The following is a 23,816-nucleotide window of genomic DNA, read 5'->3' on the forward strand; positions in this document are numbered from 1 at the left end:
TTAATAATTTTATTTAACAGGATACCTACTAAATATACTTTATTATCAAATAAAAATATCATGGCACATTTACTTCGTAAATTTATAGGTTGGTACATATTTACAATTAAATAGTTCGCGCTTAAACTAATGGTCCAGGGACAGTCTTATTTCTAACATGTAATTTAGGCACCTTTTACACAATGGAAAATATCCGTTAACATGTCGACGATTGTAAAACAATACAGTCAAATTAGGTATATTATTCGATAATCACTCTTATTATTTAATTGTAATAATTTACACAGGCACTTCATTTTAATCTCTTTTCATGTATTTATGAAATTTCCTTCTAAAGTGTGTAAACAATGCTACTGATCCATGAATAGGCTTTTACTTCCTGCAGAGGATTTATTTTATAATTTCAGATTATTTAATTTCTTCTGCAATTGTGGCCACCATGTCACCATTTTAAACACGCTGAAATTCATTTAACGTCAAACTTAAATAAGTACATCTTGATTATGGGAAATGTTGCCAGACTTAAAAACTAGAGTGTTTAGTACCTTTCCACTATTGATGCCACATCATTCGTAAAGGGTTTAGGTACCTTATTTTATTCATACTTTTAAGAACTGTATTTGTGTATGTATTGTAATATAATATCCGGTATTGTAATCAGAGATCAGATCAGGCAGACTTAGGTAATGCTTTCAATGAATACTTCAAAAGCGCAATTTTCTTACCATATTTTTTTCGTTCTGCCGCAAATAGGTACATGAATCTAGTTGTTGTGTTGACGACGCATGTACATAGACAATTGGTTGGTGATTAAATATAAAAACATCTAGTCTTTTTGATTTAACAGAATAAAATGCTACTATAATATTCTATCATCTACCTTCATATCGGATTGAAATAAATATGTATTGGTAAACAATTACAAAAGCACACAAACCAATATGTCTTTTAAAAATCTTATTTTAATAAGTAACACAATTATCACATTGAATAAGATTAAAGACAAGTTCATTTAAAAGAAAGTTCTATGAGAACTAGGCATAACATAATGTTCATATTCGATTGAAATAAAATTGAAATAAACAATGAAAGATTGTTATTGACCTGTACACTGTAGATTATACAGTCAGAGTTTTCCTTCAATGTGTTCTGCTTACGCTGACATCTCTTATCTGTCCAGAAATTCCTTTAATATCATCTCTCCACCGAGACAGGCCTGCCGTTGACGGTCAACAAACTCCTCCTGGAGTGAACAAGATCCGCGAAGTGCAAACCAATGCTTCATATGCTCAGAGATGGGCGTTTCTTCCGCACGCTCTTGTTGCTTAGCCCAAGAATGGATCCGATTACCTGTCCAATAAAAACAAACATACAGAACTCTTAATAATCGTAATATACATAGTAAGTGCACTACTAGCATTGGACGAATCATTATAAAACAGATCCTCCGCCGCGCCCTCGCACGACTCTGCCGCCGACAGCTCGTAGTACTCACTTTAGAAATAGAATAGGCGGCGAGCTTGCGGCGCGGCGAGGGCAGCAGCAGCGCCGCCGACAGCTCGTAGTACTCACTTTAGAAACAGAATAGGCGGCGAGCTTGCGGCGCGGCGAGGGCAGCAGCAGCGCCAGCGCGCGCGCCTCGCGCAGCAGCGCGTGGAAGGCGAGCGCCGCGCCCGCGCACGACTCCGCCGCCGACACCTCGTAGAACTGGCACCCGAACCGCAGCGACAGCTCCTGACCCTCCTCCGCTTTCACGACTCTGAGCAAGTACAGAACATTACATAGATTGGTGGTACTACATGTCGAGCAAAACAAAGGTGAAAGGTGGTAGAACAGAATATAATCTACCGGCATACCACCGATCATTTTAATACCAATTGATAAAGTTATAACATAAAATGACAATGATACATATACACCGTGTTTATTTTTTGTTTACCGTTAACTTCGACACGCAGTTAGGTTCATCATCAGAAACAATTTTTTTCATTTCTAGTACATAATAAATAGATTAATTAGTATGAGAAGACGTTAACCATAACATTAAAGTCATTGTCAAGTAGGTATTTGACGGCTCATGTCAAAACAAATAACATTTGGTGATCATTTGGGAATGCTCACATCCTCCCATTCCCATCCCTCCATTCATATGTTCCACAAAAAATTTAACGTATAGTGCAGAAAACAGAGTTTGTTTTATTTCGGTTTAAAAATGGAACGAATCAAAACAAATGCAGCTATGTTCGAATTTAATCGAACTTAATAAGTACTACTCGTAGGACCTTGGTCTTAGGAGAATAGTGACTTGTGTTAAAATTATTGTGACGGAGAAGGCTCGTTTTCAAAAAATTGCCAAAAATATATAATAGAAATTTATAATCACTAAGGCATTAAGAGCAATTTTAGTAAACGTTGCAGATTAATTTTGTATGAAAATAACTCCGATGTGATGTCGATTTTCAAAGAAATTGTCACTTAATTTTAGGTAATTTCTGAAAAAAATTGAATTCGTCTTAGCCTTGTTTACTCTTTTTTAAAACTTTATAATAAACATGTAGTCTGAGAAGTTTGTAGTACAGGATATACGTATTATAAATTTACCAGTTTCAGTATTCCAAATGGTCCAAATTTTACAAATAAGATCGACTAATCCAGCGCTAATAGCGCTATACGCGGGTTTTCCTAAACGTGCATCAGAGAAAAATTCATAATTAATTTACTGAGTTACATACATACATACATACATACATACAATCACGCCTGTATCTCTTGAAGAGGTAGGCAGAGCACATGAAACTACTCAAGTTTCAGTGCTTAATTACCTCGCATGTTCCAAGTCCCGCTTGTTCCCTAGCAGCGTGACCGCAGTGCAGCCGGGCAGCCGGGTCCGCTCCAGCAGGGCGAGGAGCTCGGCCGCCGCCAGGAAGGAGCGCCGGTCGCACACGGAGTACACTATCGCGAAGGCGTCGCCCCAGCGGAGATGTTCGGCCAGGCAGCCGCGTTTCTGCACAAAGTACGTAGCCAAATGCACAAACGCTTACGATAATATCTGTTTCCTAGCTATCTATCTCTATCGCTCTTGCGTATTCGCGCGACAGAACCAGGCTGCATTTCTGTCGGCGTCTGCCGTCGACGATTGCCATTCAGCTAATACGCCGGGTGAATTAACAGCACTATTTATCACAGTGGGGAGTTGCTTCAGGAACGGCGTCGCATGGGGTTGTCAATTTTCTCAATTAGTGTACTAGACTCTGGCTAAAATCAACCATTTTCAAATTTAATTATCTTTACGTGACATATTTGTTGCGCATAGATTTTCGTGACTCAAAAGTACCGAATCAGCGCAAACAAAAAAAAACAAAGTTAATAAACGTAACTGCCATTAAACGTAACTGTTTGGCAAGTTTTTTTAATGTACAAAATTAGTTTAAGTTTTTTAATAAAAAAAAATTAAAAAAATATTGATTTTAGCCAAACATACTTTAAAATTCGTATAGGTACCTTCATATTTCAGTTTCTCATATTTTATTGTCTGATATTGTTTATCAAGGCAAACACACATTCATTAAGAATGCTCTTCGTCTACAGTTTTTGGACTAATGCCGAGACATTTCACATTCTTAGCCAAAAATAAAAACTGCATTTAAAAATATAGCAAGCATGTATAGTATTTTTACCGCACAACCACAGGTATCTAAAATCTCCACTTCAGACGTCGCGCCATCGAATGCAACTCTGTGTTGATAGAGGAAATCTGAAAAGAAAATTGGAATTAATTAGTAATTCACAAAAAATATTTATCGAGTAAATCATATTCACAAATTCTGCGACACTCTGGTCATCATATGGAGTTATTTAAGAAAGAACAGAGTCGTTGATCGCTAAATATACATACTAAAGTAAATGTAACTCTTCTCTTTCTGAACAATCTATAATACCAAGGCCAAACAAATTTTATCCAAATATTACGCTCAATCCTTGCTTACACTATCGATTTTTCATATCGCCAAATTGTGAAAATGTGGATATTTAAAGATTCGTAGAGCAACTTGTATGTCAACACAATATATGTGTAGCTCCAAGTGTTGAATTTAGCAAGTTATGACAAACGCTTAGGTAATTTAAGAAACGCTGGTAAAAAAGTTATTATTATAATAATCTTCCCGTTTCTATTTGTTTACTATGCTACAAAAATGTTTGTTATCTAAGATGATGCCCGGCCATAAAAGTAAGTAATTTGTTTACGGATATGATCGTGAATGCCAGATTTTCAACTCATACCTACAAGTCTTATAACCTAACGCCAATGGGCAGACTTCCGTCATATATCGCTTGTCAATCGAGCAGCTGTTCTATTATGTATTTGAGCCTCGACGCTTCGATTTTGACCTCATTCCGCAGTATTGGCTTTCTGAAACACTATGTCAGTCACACGATTCTAGGTTACAACAGGTAACCTTAGAATTTATTTCTAGATAAGTATACAATGTTCATTTATTTTGTACATCGTAACTGTTAAATAATTAATTAAAAATAGGAGAATAAGCCCTGAGAATGATTCGAAGTCTACACAAAGATATAATTATTTTATTGTTTATCATAAAATGTGAGTGCGCACGGAAAAACGTCCCACTTTGTCGATTGCTATAAAGTCACTTTGTCAGTTTATTCATATACAGATACAAGTAAATCTCGCCTTAATGGTAACCGACAAAGTGGGACGTTTTACTAAACACACTCACAAATCCAAGTGTTTATTCTTAAATTGTTAACACCATTTGTATATTCCCGCGGTTTGAGAACCGCAACATAGAAGAAGCTAGTTCTTATTAACATAACCAATAAATAAACGTAAGTAGTTCCTAGTATTTACACGTGCCGTGTACACAAAACGCAATGCTAGCTTGATTTATCTCGCTAATAAACACCTCTCAGTGGCTACCGTGCGTATAAGATCATTATCTTTCTCAATATCTCAATAAGAAGCTATCAAAGGTCGACGGCCGGGCGCAGGCGCCGGTCGCGTCGCAGCCTTGGCGCGCCCTGCCAATATCGCAAATAAACGTTGGCAACTCTTGCCAACACTTGGCAACTCTTCGCTGTACTAAGGGCTGTTTCTAAACATTGTAGACATAGCGAGGCTAACGTGAATGCCGCACTTACCGCCGGTAGAGCTGTATTCTCCGATGTAACGCTTAGTGAGGTAACGAACCACCACGGCTGTAACAAAAAATAATGGTTTAAATAGTTGCCGTATAGGCATCACTTAGACTGTATATTTCTATATGTTTACTTTCGACATGACTGCATGAAATAGTAAATACTATGATCAAGTCTTTAAGCAATGTCCACAACTGTGTTAGTGGTAGCCCAGTTGTAGTGAGTAGGTATCTACTCTAGGTATTTACATAATTACTTAAGTTATGAATAAAAGAGTCCCTTTCAACCCCTTAATAGTTAATAGTAGTACTAAAAATAAAGCAGATCCATGTGCTATTTGTACCCCTTCTGTATGTTTGTAAGAAGGAGATATTTGTCACATTCTATACGACAACTCCTTATCAAACGTAAACGGAAACGTAAATTGAATGTAAACGAGACATACGTATCATATCATACAAATTATCAGACAAGCTAAAATCGCCACTTGCCTGTGATTAAAATCATACTGCAATGTCGGTGTAGACCATTGCAATTAGCAGTATAGCAATATCTTGCTAATTTCAATGGCTCAACACAACTATGGAACGATCATAAGTTTACATTATAAACTATTAATGAGCAACATTAACACATGTAAACAAGCTACAATGTACACTGGAAGGCAGTTAGGTTACAAATAGATACTAAATACAATCTTTCCCAATAAACCGCCGCAATCGGAACACTGAAGCTTAGAGAAAGCAGCAATTAGCAGCAATTGGTAAGAGGTGTTACAAAAGTTGTGTTCCTGAATTAATTTATTACTACAAGTCTCAATTAGAGGGAAAGCAAACATTGGGTGCATGCACGTTAACAGCACAAGGAAATTATAAAGATTAGGCCCACTTGCACCAACCACTTAACTCAGGGTACTAACTGTGGACAACATGTCTGTAAAATAACATCTCGTCAAAATGTTTATTTTCGCATTTTAACCAGCGCCAAAATTTGGCGATAATAAGTATGACGGTTATAATTTCTCCTCGGCATTAATTTCTCCTCAGCTAAAACCTTTCCTGTGTGACGCACAACACGGCTTCAGGTCGAAAAGATCAGTGGACACCAACCTGTTCACGGCTACCAATATAATTTCAGAGCACTTGGATAAAGGTACACAGGTTGATGTCCTCTATTTGGACTTCAGGAAAGCTTTTGATCAAGTTGATAACGATGTTTTACTTAGAAAGTTGTGTGGCATCGGTTTTTCTCCGCGGTTGTTAAAATTGTTCGCCAGTTACATGCGCGGCAGGCAACAATTCGTAAAGAATGGTTGCTTTATTTCATCCACTTACTCTACTCAATCTGGAGTTAGTCAGGGATCTATTCTTGGCCCTCTTCTATTTGGCATCATGATTAGTGATCTCGAGTCGGTCTTGAAGGAAAATACTAAGTGCCTGTTATATGCAGACGACTTGAAGCTCATGCATGGTGTCAAACAAATGGCAGATTGTGAAGCGATGCAGAGAGACATCAATGCAGTTTTGCAGTGGAGTTGTGCTAATAGACTGCATTTCAACGTCTCCAAATGTTGCGTTATGTCATACACTCGCTCGCCAAAACCTTAAACTGCACAGTATGTACTCGGATCTGAATTAATTGCTCGCGTAACAACTATCAAGGATCTGGGTGTAACATTCGACGCCTCTCTTACTTTTCATGACCACATTAAAGGATTAGCTGCCAATAGTTATAAGCGACTTGGTTTCGTCATCAGGAATGCGCGTGAATTTAATGATCCCAGAGCCATCAAACTGCTCTATATGGCTCTTGTGAGAAGTAAGCTGGAGGCGGCAAGTATTGTTTGGAACCCGTCCGAATGCACATACGCCCTTCTCATAGAAAAAGTCCAAAAAACTTTTCTCAGATTTTTGTATAAGAAGTTGCACACTTACTTTCCATTTTTATATCCGACCCAGTTTTTGTTAGGATCATTAGGTTTTAATTCCCTTGCAGTTAGGCGCAATTACAATGTCTTAGTTACAGCGTGTGGAATTTTACGCGGCGATACAGACTGTCCCGAACTCATAGAAAGAATTGTCAAACTTAGTGTTCCATTTGTGCCCAAAAATCTATTAAGACCGCGAAAGCACAACCTTTTAGCAGCCCCAATTACACGAACTGTAGCGCATAGAAATTCACCAGCTGTGAGGGCTCTAAATCAGTTGAACTCGTTTCTGTCATGGGCTCCAGAATGTGATGTGTTTGCAAGTAGATGGATGATTGTGTATCAAATGTGTCTGCGGTATTGTGAGGTGATGGACGAAAGGTGATCGTATTTTATATATGTTTGTTTCTTTTGTTAATCACCTAACAATATCTAAACTGAATGTACAGTGCTTTGGTTTCGACTGTAATGCTGTAAATTATGTTTACAATAAATAAATAAATAAATAATGGGATGCTGATACGCAATAATGTGTTATCCCACATGAATTTTGCAAAAAATGTCAACTTTCATCATTGTCCACGACATCTTAGCAGATGATTGTTGCAGTGATTTTATTGTGTGGTGCCGGTACATCGTCTTTGGTGGCTTAGTAGTCCGATGGCAGCCCGACACCTTTTGCCACATCTGTCACAGGTGAAACGCGAGTCAAGAGGAGGAGGAGCTCTGGAACGGAGCCTTTTCTGCTTAAGGTTGTCGAGCCAGGCTTTGTCGTGCTCCATCACCCCGTCGGATAAGCCACGGCGCCATTCAGGTCTCATGCTAGCGCGTGTCTCCCAACTGTCTAGGTTTATATTAAAAGATTGCATATCCCGTTTACAGGAATCTTTGAACCTTAACATTGGGCGGCCCACAGGTCTTTTGGCGTCAGCAATTTCCCCAAGCAAGACTTCACGCGGCAGTCTCTCGGGACCCATGCGGTAAACATGTCCCAGCCAGCGGAGTCGTCTCTGTTTTATCGTCAAATTTTTGAGTTGACATCTTATTGCAAAATGCATGTGGGATGACACATTAGTGCGTATCAGCATCCTGACACTCTGAACTTATTTAAATTGGCACAAGGTTAATATAGGCTGTTTTTTCGTACGGGTTACGAAAAAACTATGAATATGCCCAGGTTTCCTTCATATAATTTATTTCTCCTTCGCAAGAACTTAAAGCATAGTGTATAAATATTCAACCATATCATCTCCTAAGCTTCGAATTTATCAGAAATTTATTTATTCCAGAATTGTGTATCAGTGGCAGTGAAAATTTACTATATTAACCCTTCAAAATTGTCCATATTCTTAAATAGTTTATAGCCAACGCGACTAAAAGGAATTTAATAGCCGACGCGATGCTTAGAAATATATATGGTTTTAGCCGTAAAATATGACGTATCATAAATATCAGAATGGTTCGTGAAATGATATCCACGTCTCATCTCATCAGTTGGCCGTTTTATCGACTGCCGTGGTAAATTCGGGTTTATTTACGTGAGCAGATGTGATGTGAAAATCTAAAATATTTGATATCAACTCTAATATCTGCCCCATAAGAAAGTAGGATTGAAATATTTAGATACAGTGTTGCTTCAATCGCATAACTGTGCCTACTTCGCTTCACGGCGCGCATATAAACATGCCGCTCTGAATGTATTGTCAGCTTCTGATTTATGGTGAACGTGTACTATGTTGCACTTTATTACAAATATAGTTATGTGACAAACATTTTAAAATAAATCTATAAGGCTTAGACCCCGTACAATAATAACTAATATACCACGCGCATCCGATAGTGAATCCAATAACAGTACCTACATTTTTATATGAATCAAGGTCAGTAATAATGTTTTAAGTAGATTTTTACAACCACATTCATTTATCGAGGACATAAAATTAATTACATAACAAAATGCGATACAATTACGTTACACGAGTGATAAATAAGAAATTCTAAAAGAGTGGTGATACATTATAATACACAAACGAAGAGTGATTTAAATAGACACGAGTTGCAAATTACATAGGTATTTGCGAACATGTGTCGTGAAAAGTTTTACAGTACATAATTACTACGGTCATTGAATGTTTTCCATAGTTGCGTAATGTGCTAACTATCGCATGAGTGTAGTAGTATGGCGCCTTACTTATGTATTTATGTAATTATTTTAAATTTAAATTTAAATTTCAAAAGCCACTTGGAGGAACAGTCAGGACAGGATCATCATTCGAAGCGTCAATGCGAAGGTTAGGAAAGCTACATACATATAAGGTTAACGATGTGCGAATAATATTTTCCATTAGATTTAATTTAAAGCGCAAAACGGCAAACAACGGCAAAATCCAGTGTTTTCTATTTAATAGCCTCTCACTCTCACCAAAATGTGTGTTAATTGCAAGTATCTATTGAGGCAGTCACCGTGAAGATACCCTCCTTTCCTTTAGGTCTACCATTCGTTACGGTGTACAAGAAGTCACACGTCGGATGTTAGTGTCTTACTGGGTACTTGTTTTGAGGTCTGCTAGCAAGAAATACCGTCTAGTGTATTTATTGAAACTCTTTAGCTTGAGAATGCAGTTCTTATGATATTTTACTGCCATCAATTCAGCTCAATTTCATTTTTGCCTTTGCATCTTAGTCATAATAATTATATCGCCACAGCCCTGTCACGTCTATCAATATATATCTAAAAATTTTAAATAGGATAACCAACATTTTAAAGGATACTTAGCATGATATGATGATGAATGTAAAATTTGCAATAACAAAGACAAGCTTATGCTCATAACCCTAGAAGGGCACTCTTCCAGCTAAGCTGTACTATAATTTAAATTTCCAAATGTGAAGAAATAAATTTTCCATTATGTTTACAAGCCAGTTACCACGATCTCTATCGGCGTTCAGGGCAAGGGGAGTCGTGAACGAAAACACCGGATCGTCTAGTCTTACACACTCGCTTTCCAAAGCAATTGTGGCTGCAGCTGTAATAAATAAATACCTCCTTCAAATTAATGTCGACTATAAATTAATTGATCGAGACGGCGATAAAGTAAAAGTAAAACTCGGTAGCGAACTGTACAAGCACACGTACTTTAGCGTGAAATGTCTCAGAAAAGTTGTTCCCTTATCAAAACATGCAGAATAAACATGGGTATTGATACAGGCGGTCAATTACACTAACGAATACTTTCACTGCTGCATTGATAGCGCCTTTCAAGGCAATCCACAAGCACGTATCGCGGCTGACTGATAGCGAGGTGCTGCCGACCAATAAGTAGGAATAACCTTATGGATAGCTCGCACCGAGATTGGTAGAGGCGATAACAAAAGTGTATTCACATACCTACAACCATTTTGAATCAAGACATTTACTCATTTACCCGTAACTAATTTTATGCCCCACTCCAAAAGTAATAGCCATTGGAAAATCAGTAATATAATTTAATTAGTAATTGAAATATAATTTAATGTGTTTTTAAACGCCTCATGGGTCGTCAATCGTCATGCTTGATGTGGCGGGGGTTAAATGTAATTATGTAAGTAATTAACTAACTCCCTGAATTATGTGTAGGTAAAACCTCTTAAGAAGCGGTATCCCAACTTTCCAAATTACTAAATAAAAATACATTTTGTTATGTTTCTCGTAGTTATAATGCGCGCCAATCAGCACGAGATATAAATAATTAACTAGTTAGAACCTAAAATCTTAAAACTTTTACAGATTTTGAGATCAGAAGAGCTGTAGCATTAGTCGATAAAATGAAATTTTATTTTAAACCACATAACTATTTGTTCATGCAATTTTTTCTCAACATTGTAATTTTCATCATCTTCTGGATTGCAAATTTCATGTCGCATTTGATTTATTCGCTGATTGTAAAGATTAACTCATATGTCAATAAATTATGCGATTCGGAACGAAATGGCAATAAAATTGGTTATCTCCATAAGTTGATGTAAAATCTTTCTTTTCAATATTCACAATACCTAAAAGATCAAGAGGTCGACGACTCTCAAAGAAAAGATGTCCATGAATAATGAAATCTCAACATCTGCCAACGAATTATGTAAGAACCGCAAATGTTAATTTCAAGAAAACTCTAAATGAACACACGCTCACTGGAAGGCTTTTGGATGTTGAAGAAATTCTAGATTTATTTCCAGAGTGTACGGTACCGGTAACGAGAACTATAACGGTACTCGAGAACCGAAGATTTAACCGAGACGTCTGTGAGTGAATAAGGTAGCAAAGGTAAATGTTAATTAAGAGCATCGCGGAGGTGATTGCAGACACGATCCGGGGTTCGCCACGCTAGTCGCGGTAATTGGACGCCAACTGTTTCATTTGCATTTTTAACGTCAATTTCATTTCCGTAAACCTCACTTAATTAAACTGAGATCCTTTAATCCACTAGCAGTCAAGCTACGACTATAAATTTAAAGCTATTATGAAAAAGAAGTGTTAATTTTACGTTCCTCGTGTTCGAAGGATGCAACTTTCTCTCGTACTTATTGACATCCTATGCGACTTGCTAATTTGTGATTTCTCCCTGCCAAGTTTAGAATTTGACAGGTGACGTGTTTCTCAACAGTGACGTTTAGGTGCGCGTGACCTACAAGTCTAGAATCTAGAATGCATGCTGCAAATTAATTCGCATGAAGATTTAGAAACAACGATTGTACCTATTTAATTAAATAGGTATATAATTATAATATTTATTAATCAGTGACTGCTGGTTTTCTATTTTCTCACTTAATGGTCTTGCCGGAAGACCAGCGCTGGATGTCACCAGCAATATATGCTGAGGTGAGGCCATGTCGTGGCACTTTAATACTTTATGTCAGTGTAAAATTGTTTATTATCTGTGTGCTTTCGAATAAAAAATATTCTATTTTATTCTATTCTATTTTGCTTCTGTCGACTGTAGAGCTTTGGCCGGTGACTAGAGAGAATAAAAACATTTTTTCATTACGAGTAAAGCATATTCTGTGGTAAAGCATTTGTTACCTAACCATTTGCGATACATGTTTTTCACCTATACCAGTGTACCTGTCTAAAGTTTTCGTAATTACTGTAAAAGTTGCATTCGTGAATTTAGTTCTTATCACCTAATAATGATAGCATTTATTTTTATTACGTATTGAAATTGAGTTATAAAACAATACGAATAATGTATTAATGCATTTAGTTGCGTGGGTACATCCGTGTCACATCACGCGTGCTAACTGAATAAGATTCTTTTTTTAGACGACTATAAACGCTCAACCTTTATTTTTCATAATTTATCATTATTTTTTCCTCATTCCACGTTCGCGGACTATTAATACCCGAGTGTAATGCTAAATTTAATCTCTGGTGCTAAGAATAAAGATTTTGGTAAGAGTTTATAAATTGACGAGTGAGTAACTCAATCGCCACCAGAATAGGGTCGTCAAACATTTTTTATTCACACGATATGTATTTGTATATTTACGCGTGTCTACGCACTACGTCGACCGTGTGTTACATGTACAAAGCAACAAAAACCATGATTTTGTGGCATGTCAAAATGACAAAATGTTTGTGAATGTCAAAATGATCTAGTACGTGTATTATCATAGTACCTACCTATTAAACAATATCATTACCTACTACGCAACCTTTAAAAATAATTTACTAACAAGATATTAGTTGTAGGTGCTTAATGTTGAATAATTGCGTAACTATAAAAGCATTTAGCTAAAGTATATAAAAATTAAATTATGTTAGAAATGATATTTATAGATAGTCTGATCAGCTTTGCCGTTGCGAGATCTAGCTTCTGAATTGATTTACGTTTCGTTTAATAGAAAGTCACATTTTTATAAAAAAAAGTTACATTGTGTCTTTGCTTTATATGTAAAGTAAATTTAAAAAACCGGCCAAGTGCGATAAAATTATACCTCACGCACATCGTAACAGACGATGACCAATAACAGTCACGAAATTTGCAACACTGTGGTTGTCCTCTCTATAGTCATAGCATATTGGCGTGGCGAGTGTTAAGTTTTTAAGCCAATCCAAAGGGATCAATAACGAGTAATAGCGTCTGCCGCTAATAACCCGGTGACTTAATAACACCAGTCCTAGGTGCTGTAGGTTTTGGCCACTTTCTTTCGTATTGGTACCTAATTCAGTTTGCAAGAAAAAAACCGCCAACACCTAAATACCTAAGACAGTAATTATTTTTATGACGTTTCCATTAGAGGTCTTCTTAATTCGTAAATTAAATTCACATATAAAATCGTACTACCCTGGATAATTTATAACGTTTGTGAATGGGAACGGGAACCCAAATAAGTTTTGGTGCAACTTTGTATGTGTCGCTTAACTTCAAAATCGGGTAAATCCATTCTGTTTTAAGGTTGATTATGTATAAAAATATATATAATCTGAAAATTAATCAACCTTATAGCAGAATGGATTTACCCGAGTAGGAAGTTAAGCGACATTTATAGCTGACATACTTTTTTCCATAAACAACATTAGTTGTCATTGTTGTCAACATGTGTCATCAGAACGGTTAAGTCGCAGAGACAGTTCTAAAAACCTCAAAATAAATAGAAATATATAGATCAAGTTCTTTTATCGCAGAATCCTGTCTCCATCATCAGAGCATCTACATGCCATTATTTGGTGGCACCGTCATAAGATTTACATAGGTACGTATGCCAATTTTCAGCTTAATAGGAAGTCGGGAAGTGGGTATTTACCTTTCAAAATTTGATATCATTAATACTTAGTTACAATCATACAGGTCAAGTTGAATAAAGTCTCGTAAAAAGTAGAAATACTGATAGTGGATCTTACAATACAACACACGTATTGGCAGCCCTAGTTAGGGTCCCGGCAGACGATTGACCGGGTGACTCAGCCTGCAGCGGCATGCGGCCGGCATCGGCACTATAAATACGTCTCTGACATTTTCTCGCGCTCGATCTAGCGTCCCACTGCTTCGGACTTTATGACACGACCTCGTTCGACAAACTTATAACCATATGTCCGTAATCCATACCCCATACTAATATTATAAATGGGAAAGTGTGTGTGTCTGTTTGTCGTGTCGACGAATTGACCTGATTTTTTTAAGTGGAGATAGTTGAAGGGATGGAGAGTGACATAGGCTACTTTTGGTCTCTTTCTAACGCGAGCGAAGCCACGGGCAAAAGCTAGTACAAAAATAATTGTGTGAGCACAGTCGATAAGTTTCAGCAGTTTCTAGAATTCGATATCAGCATTCTGAGCTTCTATAAGTATATCATAAAATTACCTATCCTAAAGGGCAATCGAGGAAATATTTTATGGAATTTTTACATTTTAAGTTTGTTCATGCCGGAGTAGGCAACTATCACGGTAATCGAAGCTAATACGAGTTCAGAATACCTGAAAAAATATTTTCACAAAAAATGCTGCAAATTATCATTAGCCAGATTAAATTGCTAATAAGTACACACAATCGCTTCCAGCGATTACCCTAAGGGGCTTAAGGCAAACGCAGATAACTGCTTAATCACACAATCAAGATGCGCTCGTGATTGATTGTTTTGTGTGTAATTGCATAATGGTACGTGCTTTCTGAAAGCGTTTACTCGTACATTAGAAGCTTACTAGTTGGCTCCGAGGCAAAATGATCTGTTTCTTCGGACAAAGTGAGGTACGCATTCCTTCGGTAGTGTTACCAGTGTTGTGCCGTTTTGGAAATGGAACTTAGACTTTATTATGCGAACTTAAATGACGCTGTTTTCAAGTAAACGGTTTTTTAAACACTAAAATGCCCATATAGTTTTTTTTTAAATATCGACAGTTTATAAATCATAGCGTAAACAAAAACACCTCTTCTTTATAGCTGCCGATATTTAAAAATGTACTTAAAATGCTTACTCAATCTTACCAGGGGGCGTCAGTACTCTCATTCATTCACTCAATATTTATAAAGGAGACAACTCCTTAGACATTAGCACAAGCTAATGTCCTAATATTTTTAGAATTCGTGTGTGAATAAGAACTCGCCAAATTTTCGCGTGGAGCGTGAGCGTACCCGCGACGGACGTAAACAACGCATCTACTTCAGATCATAAATTACGAGAAACGCAGTGAGTAAATACTAAATACACAGTCGTTGGATTTCACAATACATTATACTGGCTCAGACTGCCCTGTTGAAATTTTCATGAAAATATAGGTAAGTAGGTACGTATGTGTACATAGGTACTTAGTAAGAACGTACTTTTTTACTATTTCAGCACCGAACAATGTTGTTTGGGTAGGGTATACGCTTTTAATTAAAAAATAAAAATTGTATAAATATTTATGAATGTATCTACTCGTAATAGCCGAGTAGAAATACACATACCGAATAAAGATATTGTACATTAATTGATATACCTAATAACCGTTATAGACGTACCTAACTACTTACATATTATTTAGACCTCTTTTTTCACTTAACTATTTTTGTCATTAGCTGAAGAGACCCAATAAAATGATACAACATATTATATACAAGTGTAGATACTGTGTACATACTAGTGGCCGGCCACACACAGTCAAAAACCAATAATCTGAAAAAACCCATAACGCTCTTTAACATCAACTCTGTCAGATCAATCTGGAAATTCATAATCTTAAAAAAACAAGAGTGTATGTGTGGACAGCAGCGACAATCTATGCAACTCCGTCCGTGTACTTGATCAGATTTTATACTTTAAGATTATGATTTTTATAGTCTACGTAATCTGAAAGCTGCCAGTTTATATTTTGTTTTCTAATAAAACAAATTCAAATTACCATCAATACTAGTATCAATATAAATTCGTTCTCTATGAATCTAGTTTTGCTTCTATGTGTCAATAAATATAGAAACTTGCGTCGAGTAAAATGGATGGAGCAACTTTTCCACATATAGATATACTATTTATTTTTACCATATTTGTCAGCGATGTACAAAAATGTAGAGAAAGCGTTAAATATTAAAGCTACACCTCAATCGATTTCCGATATTAATAAGATTTCATGTTAACAAAACTTATCAAAAGAAACCTAGCACTAATACTCATACGACAACAACATACCTACAAGAACAAGATACATATTAGTAAAAAGTTACTAAATAAATAGTAGGTGTTCCTGCCGGTGAGTAAGGCTGCCAGAGCTCAACGAGGGTGCGGTGTGCTGGTGATGGAAGGACTTACGTATTACGGAACCAATTTATTCCGTCTATTTATTTATTTATTTATTTATTTATTTATTTATTTAAACTTTATTGCACAATATAAAAAAGTACAAATGGCGGACTTAATGCCAGATGGCATTCTCTACCAGTCAACCATGGGCTAAACCGAAAGATTAAGTAGGTGCAGGGTCCTAGTATAGTTAGCGTGTAATGGAAAAGAATTTAAGATACGACAATATCCATATATGCTACATTTAAATATATACAGACCTAATATTATACATAAATAGGTATATAAATATACAATACATAAATATAATATAAAATATACCCATTGTGAAAGATCATTGAGGGTGACTATCGAACCTTATCAAACAGATACTTACGCAGCATGCGCTTGAAGGCGAATTTGTTCCGAGCCTGCCTAATGGTGAGAGGAAGATCATTCCACAGCCGGATTGCCTGGATGGTGAACGAATTTGACATGAAACCTGTACGATGTCGGGGGACAATAAGTTGAAGACTACGGGAGGTTCGGAGTTCTGTGCCCGAGCGCGGGGTAACAAATTTAAAATTGGATCGAAGATAATTTGGGGCTGAAGGATCAAATAATATTGAAAATAAGGTACAGAGAATGCGCAAGGATCGACGTTCACGAATAGGAAGCCAGTTCAGTTTTTTGCGAAAAGTTGAAATATGATCGTATTTTCGGAGCCCAAAGACAATCCTGATGCAATTATTGAGTAACCGATCGAACTTGGATAAGTAAGCTTGGGTGAGGATAAGTAAGCTTGGGCTCTATTGTCTTTTGAGTCGTCGGCAACCCGAACCCTCCTTGTAACTTGCACACTCCTTTTTAGGGTTCTGTAGTCAACTAGGAACCCTTATAGTTTCGCCATATCTGTCTGTCCGTCCGTCCGTCCGTCCGTCCGTCCGTCCGCGGATAATCTCAGTAACCGTTAGCACTAGAAAGCTGAAATTTGGTACCAATATGTACATCAATCACGCCAACAAAGCGCAAAAATAAAAAATGGAAAAAAATGTTTTATTAGGGTACCCCCCTACATGTGGGGGATGATATTTTTTTTTCATTCCAACCCCAACGTGTGATATATTGTTGGATAGGTATTAAAAAATGAATAAGGGTTTACTAAGATCGTTTTTTGATAATATTGATATTTTTGGAAATAATCGCTCCTAAAGGAAAAAAAAGTGCGTCCCCCCCCCTCTAACTTTTGAACCATATGTTTAAAAAATATGAAAAAAATCACAAAAGTAGAACTTTATAATTTTTATAAATACTTTCTAGGAAAATTGTTTTGAACTTAATAGCTTCAGCAGTTTTTGAGAAAAATACGGAAAACTACGGAACCCTACACTGAGCGTGGCCCGACACGCTCTTGGCCGGTTTTTGCTACAGAAAAGGAGTGTACAAGTTTCTAATGGGTTGGCAACGTGCATGTGACACTACTTGAGTTGCAGGCGTCCATAGGCTACGGTGACCGCTTTCCATCAGGCGGACCGTATGCTTGTTTGACACCGACGGTGTAAAATAAAAGATATTTATATATTTATACTTTTATTTACTTATGAACCTACTTATATTTATACCTTATCAAGAAATGAAATAGGTATACGTAATAAATACAGGTAGGTAAGTAAATACATTTCAAACCGATTTCCCCACAAATATATATTACAAAAAAAAATTATATCACAATGACACGCGACATTCTTCAATTGAGTGCTATAAACCGATGAGTGTCCGACTATTACCCAACGGATGCGAGGTTACCTAATCTCTTTTAATTGTTGTGTTAATGTTCTCGAGTGTTTCCCAAATCGTCCTCAGTCGATACTATAAATCAATTTCACTAGCTTTCGCCTACTTATTGTTTATACTTTCTATTACGCCTTTGCCTATTAGTGAATCAAATGATATAATTTCACGCCTTTAAAAAGATATATGCAATAATATGCATGACAAACCAAATGGCAGATTAATAAAGAATCGATGACAGTAAGCTCCGATTTAAATGATTTATACAATCTATTATTATACCTATTGGTATACCTATACCTAACCTACGTACTTATTATATAATATTGTGTTGAACTAGCTACTCTAGCTAGTCGTTTTCAAAACGGAAATCAGTTTTTCGGTGTTTGAAGAAACAGAATAAACAATAGAAAGTGACAAATCTATCACATTAGTACGTTTCGACTTTAACAAAGCGCATACATTTTGCGTTGGAACGAAAGTGGATTTTTGTTTGCACTTTTTTTGTCGGTTCCGACACTTTACTAATATTTATCTTCACACTTAACACCGGGGGCATCCGCTAATAATTTCAGTACAAGATATTATAATGCGTAGGTCCAACAGGATAATAATAACGTAGCAACATTGCGCAGACGGCAAGAACGAAACAATGATCTAAGCTTTTCCCTTTCCGGCCTCCTTCGGTAGCCAATAATTATTTACGGTCCATAATAACCGGTGTTGAAGTTGCTTGACTTTGATGGCTCAAAGATCAGCTGTGTTTACCTGGAGCAAATTTTGTATCGCACCCAAAAACTGTGTGTGGCAACAAGAAGTGTTAATTCACGCAGAAACTGCATCATAATTGGGATGAAAAACTATAAACTTTGCACACAATGCAACAATGGGACCGCTTCACCTGTCCGCCCATTTTCGTGCGCAAAGTTTTTAAATTACTGACCAATTCTGCTTTAATTTGAATTGCATGCGTAAAATTAACTCAGTGGTCAGAAAATATGCAAAAAATCTACAGTCTGGCCGACGGACCCGAAATTGGACCACCAAGCGCCGAGATACCGGACACGTGAATCACGAATCACGATTTATTTTCACCTATATTGTGTTTGACTCCTAAAAACCTACTAACATATCAAAAACTTAACCTTTAAATATAGTCCGTTGCTTCTGGAAAGTTATGTATGAAAATGTTGGCATAATTAATGGAAGATTTTTTTTTACTGGGATATGTACATTACAGGCCGAAGTTATTTTTCATCAACCCTCCCCATCCCTCCCCCCTCTGCGTCACCCCTCTTCCCCCCCTTTAATAGCCGAAAATGCGGTTTTTCGCGATTTCTGACAAAACCGTTGTAGATACAGAAAATGCGTGTAGAAAGAAAGTAATCCTTGATAAATTTACTACAAATCGTTCATTGACACTTTGGTTCTAGCACTTATAGGTTTCGCGTGATCCATCACGAAAGTTGGTCCTTTACTGCAATTTTCTTTAGTGAATGTTAAGTTTTCTCCCAAATTGCTTACGAAATCTGTTTGATATTACTAAAATATTATAAACTGAAAATGAATTTCAGGGGGAAAAATCACTACCATGGGTGGGACTTGAACTCACGGCTACTGGATTGATACTCCAGGGCTCTACCAACAGCTACCAAAAGCTCATCCCCAGTCACTATATAGATCAATGGTACTCCTAGCGACTACTACCGTGAAAATATTGCGTCTTAAATAGTTACTGGAATTCCAAGACATATTGGAAATTCCACCCATGGTAGTGATTTTTCCCCCTTAATTTTATTTTAGTCATGAGTTACAATATTTTAGTTATATCAAACAAATTTCGACGATTTCGTATGCATTTTAGGCGAAAACTTAACATTCACTAAAGAAGATTGCAGCAAAGGACCAACTTTCGTGACGGATCACGCGTAAACTATAAGTGCTAGAACCAAAGTGTTAATGAATGATTTGTAGTAAATTTATTAAGGATTACTTCGTTCCTACGCGCTTTTTCTGTATCTTCAACAGTTTTGTCAGAAATTGAGAAAAACCGCATTTTCGGCACTTTAAGGGAGGGTAGTGGGGTGACGCAGAGGAGGGGGGAGTGGGGAGGGTTGATGAAAAATAACTTCGGTCTATAACGTACATATTTCAATTTAAAAAAACCTTCCATTAATTATGCCGTAATTTTAGCTAATTTCCCCCTGCTAATAGGTTCTTCTATTAACTTTAAATTATTGTGTAAGTATATCAAAAATCATACTAGCGATTGGTGGTGAACCAACAGCGGGTTTTTAAATTATTTATAATTAGGTCGCACATTTTTCAGTATTAACCTACTCGTATTAAAGGTAACCTAACCTTTAGCCAAGTGCAAAAAAATCCCGTCAATATGCCTTCCTGTACAAGGACACCGGCGGATGTGATCACTCTCCAGCCCACTGCGGCCGCCTGCGCCCGCGCCGGCGTCTGGCACCGACACGCATTCTTGGTGACTAACGCTCTTATTACAGGAGTCATAGCCCATGAATATTCATATTTAGGACTGTACAATTTCATTTAGATGACTAAACTTCGCAAAAGATATCTTGACTACACGGAAATTACGATAGGGATATTTTTGAGTATGATGCGAAAGGAATGCAGCGTGCGTTGCATTTGTAGTGTAGACAGGAAGTCAAGGGAATCCCAGAGCAAAAGTATGTTCCATCCATAAAATCTTTCAGTAGGTAATAGCGAATGAGTTATCCTAATGTATCTAATAAGCAGATGTAGTACTTAGGTAGGTAGTTGCTTTTTAAAATGAAATAAAAACCCCAAATTTTTGATTCATTTTCTTCTAAAGCTAAACAAATCTAAGTTATAATCAAAAACTAGGTTAGGTAAGCTAAAGGGAACCAAAATTTGATCTACTTTTTCAAAATTTTGGAAATAATTTAATGTGAGCGAAGCTACTAGGTACATACATCTGTATATATGTACATCTGAGATTCATGACAAATGCCTAAACGCTGTAGGTACGTATTCGCTTCTGCGGGTCGGACAACAACTTTACGATGCCGTTACTAATTTTCGACGCTGACTAACTACGCTACGAACCAACTGTTTGTAAACTTTCGATACCTACGTAGTGATCTATTTACTCGACGTGATCTGGCCAAAATTAGAGTCAGTACCTACGGATTATGAATCAGACGATTAAACACCATTGTTTAGATTACTCTTCTGCCATTAAACGTCCGAGAATAAGCTGGATACCATGCATACCATTGGTTTTGCTACTTGAGACTTTGAAATGGACACATATCCAATGGACACGTTTTTCAATAGTAGTATCTGAAGAGAAACATTGACCGCGTTTTAGATAATATCAAATCAAATATCTTTATTTGCTAGAATATGGTAACAAAGGTAGGCCTTATGGTTCATAACCTAAATATAAAAGTAAATTATTTAAGCATGGTAAGTTAGTTAGAGCACAATAGGAGAAATAGTATCTGGGTAAAGCATCTGAGGGTTTATATCGAAGAGGCAAAAACCTCGTCATGTGACGAATGCCACGTGACACAATAACTTATTACGCATTAGATATGAACGCCAAAGAATTTTATAAGCAAACGATAATTATCATGATTAGGGAGGTAAGTGCTTTCATGGAATTGGCCAGAAGGCTATTGACACAGTACCTGTTATCAAGCGATAGCATTGAGTCCTACTGATAACGTCTCTTTGTTCCACACCTGACACTACGACGCAACAAAGGATGCACCATTTAGTAATGCACATGCATTTAATATGTATGAACGTGTAGGTAATAATACATTTATAAATATTGTTTAGTTACCAACAATGACACTGATGTCAGGTGCCAAAAAAAGTTTTATTTAATTATTTTCTTTTTTTTGTATGTCAACATATCTTCATAATCTTTCCCCAAATCAATTCTTACTCATTATCTTTGACTATAAATGGACTAGGACGTTCTTAAATCTCCTGATAGTGATAACACTTGCGACACCCTAACCTGCAACCCACATGTTGCTTGTTTGTTTTGAAACTGTTTCAAAATTCGATCGTAAGATATCCAATAAGGGAAGGATTGGCTAAACTGGCTCAAGCTTAGCTACCTCATTTCCATTCAAGGGCTCAGTACGAAAAGACGGGATAAATAAGTTCATGCAAATCAGTAGATAATCACGCAAGTCGTATCAGACCAGTGGCAGGGCTATTTAAATGCTAAGGTTTCATTGACCCAGTCACAGTCACTGAACTAGTGCATAAAGATGTTGACAATTACATTTGGAAACTGGTCCGGGTTAATTATCAACCCGGGCCGGAAGAAAACTCATAACCTCAAAGTATGAAACAGATACAAACAGATTATAAAACAGCTACCCAAATATTTACTGTTTTACTTTTTTTGTTTACTTCATGGAACCAAAACAAAATGTGTTGTTTTCAAACCGGACTGCGACTCATGCTAATTCAAAGCTGTAATAGTCGAATTGAAATGTTCGTAATAGTTATGAATGTTCTAGTTGGGAGTTAATGAACTCAACCGAGAGCGAGAGTTGGATGGCTGGAGTGCGAGTTCGAGTGGCCGTGATAAATCAGGAGGATAACACTAATAGGCACCTGCCGTCGCCGGTTAACTTCACATAAGTAAAACAAAATAAAACTAACGATAACAGTAATTAAATTAACAGCCTTAATTACAGCGTCCGGTTCTTTCTCATAATAAATCAAGGAATCCTTTGGAAGATCATTACTTTCATTAGGAATAATTGATTTAAGTCGAGACCTCTCGTCAAAACACAAGATATTATTCCGATTCATCTCTTCCTCTCTCCGATTTAATTGATTGATGCTAAAGTTGTCAGACAGGGATAGAAGGTACATTATTAAGAGCCGAAAAACTTAAACTTGGTTCGATGTTGTATCATTAAGTAAGTATCACGTATTTTCTCCAGGAAAATAAATACAAGATTGGCCTCAAATTGCAACCATTCCATTCCTATTAGTCAGGTGAGCATGCCAACATTTTCAAATTAACCTTACCCGATTTCCCGCAACGAGCGCTGCCAAGCACCACAACTCTTATTCGATTAACTGTCATCTTCATTAGTCTTTCTACACTTTACACAATGCTAATGTAAAACTTGAACTTGTTAACAAATTTTGTAGGTTATGTTTCCCGATCGTGAGTAAGATCGCGTTGGCGCCAAAAACAGCTGTTGCACAAAGTTGTCGAACGTACGCGCGCTCCACGCACCTGCCTGCGAGCGACTGCCATCAAACAATAATTGGCGCAGACGCAGATAGCAGAAGGCGCAATCATACTTTTGAATATGTAATAAGTAAATATCAGTTGTATATATTCTTTGCGGGGGTTTTCACCATCTGAAAAAATGTTGAATTGCTTACTCGGAGCACACCCACCTTCATCTCGATTGTTCGAGCATACAACTTCGTGTTTAAAACTCGATTCACAAGTAGGTGCTGGAATTACTCACACCGGCTATTATCGTTAAATTTCTCTCCCCCGAGCAAAAACACCCATTCAAAAAAATTACAAGAAATACTTTAAGCCAACGTCAACCAAGATATCAAAAGTGTCACTTTTGAAATCAGCAACACTTTCGTTTAAACTTAAAAGAGGGTCGTCCATTTACATACCTATTACTCGACAATTTAATCCTTTCAAACACCGAGT

The 23,816-nt window shown here is 36.9% G+C and overlaps 1 protein-coding gene across 1 annotated transcript; it reads right to left on the reverse strand.

The window, feature by feature from the left end:
- On the reverse strand, nt 1-23,380 carry LOC125224884 (ras-related and estrogen-regulated growth inhibitor-like protein). The gene is made up of 6 exons (XM_048128384.1): nt 23,162-23,380; nt 5,164-5,220; nt 3,678-3,754; nt 2,823-3,004; nt 1,573-1,759; nt 1-1,350 (listed from the first exon to the last, which is right to left on the reverse strand). The coding sequence occupies exons 1-6, from the start codon at nt 23,223-23,225 to the stop codon at nt 1,282-1,284; spliced, it is 636 nt and encodes a 211-aa protein (XP_047984341.1). The 5' UTR covers nt 23,226-23,380; the 3' UTR covers nt 1-1,281.
- Nucleotides 23,381-23,816: the final 436 nt, after the last annotated feature.

Source organism: Leguminivora glycinivorella, chromosome 3 (genome assembly GCF_023078275.1).
Source record: "Leguminivora glycinivorella isolate SPB_JAAS2020 chromosome 3, LegGlyc_1.1, whole genome shotgun sequence".
In the NCBI taxonomy this organism is placed as follows: domain Eukaryota; kingdom Metazoa; phylum Arthropoda; class Insecta; order Lepidoptera; family Tortricidae; genus Leguminivora; species Leguminivora glycinivorella.

What these genes read in the sequence shown, in the direction of transcription:
- LOC125224884 (XM_048128384.1), bottom strand. Translation starts at nt 23,225, where the DNA reads ATGAAGATGACAGTTAATCGAATAAGAGTTGTGGTGCTTGGCAGCGCT. An exon ending in CGGGACTTGGAACATGCGAG is followed by an intron (nt 1,760 to 2,822) that starts GTAATTAAGCAC and finishes GTACTTGCTCAG; the next exon opens with AGTCGTGAAAGCGGAGGAGG. An exon ending in CCGCCTATTCTGTTTCTAAA is followed by an intron (nt 1,351 to 1,572) that starts GTGAGTACTACG and finishes TTTATTGGACAG; the next exon opens with GTAATCGGATCCATTCTTGG.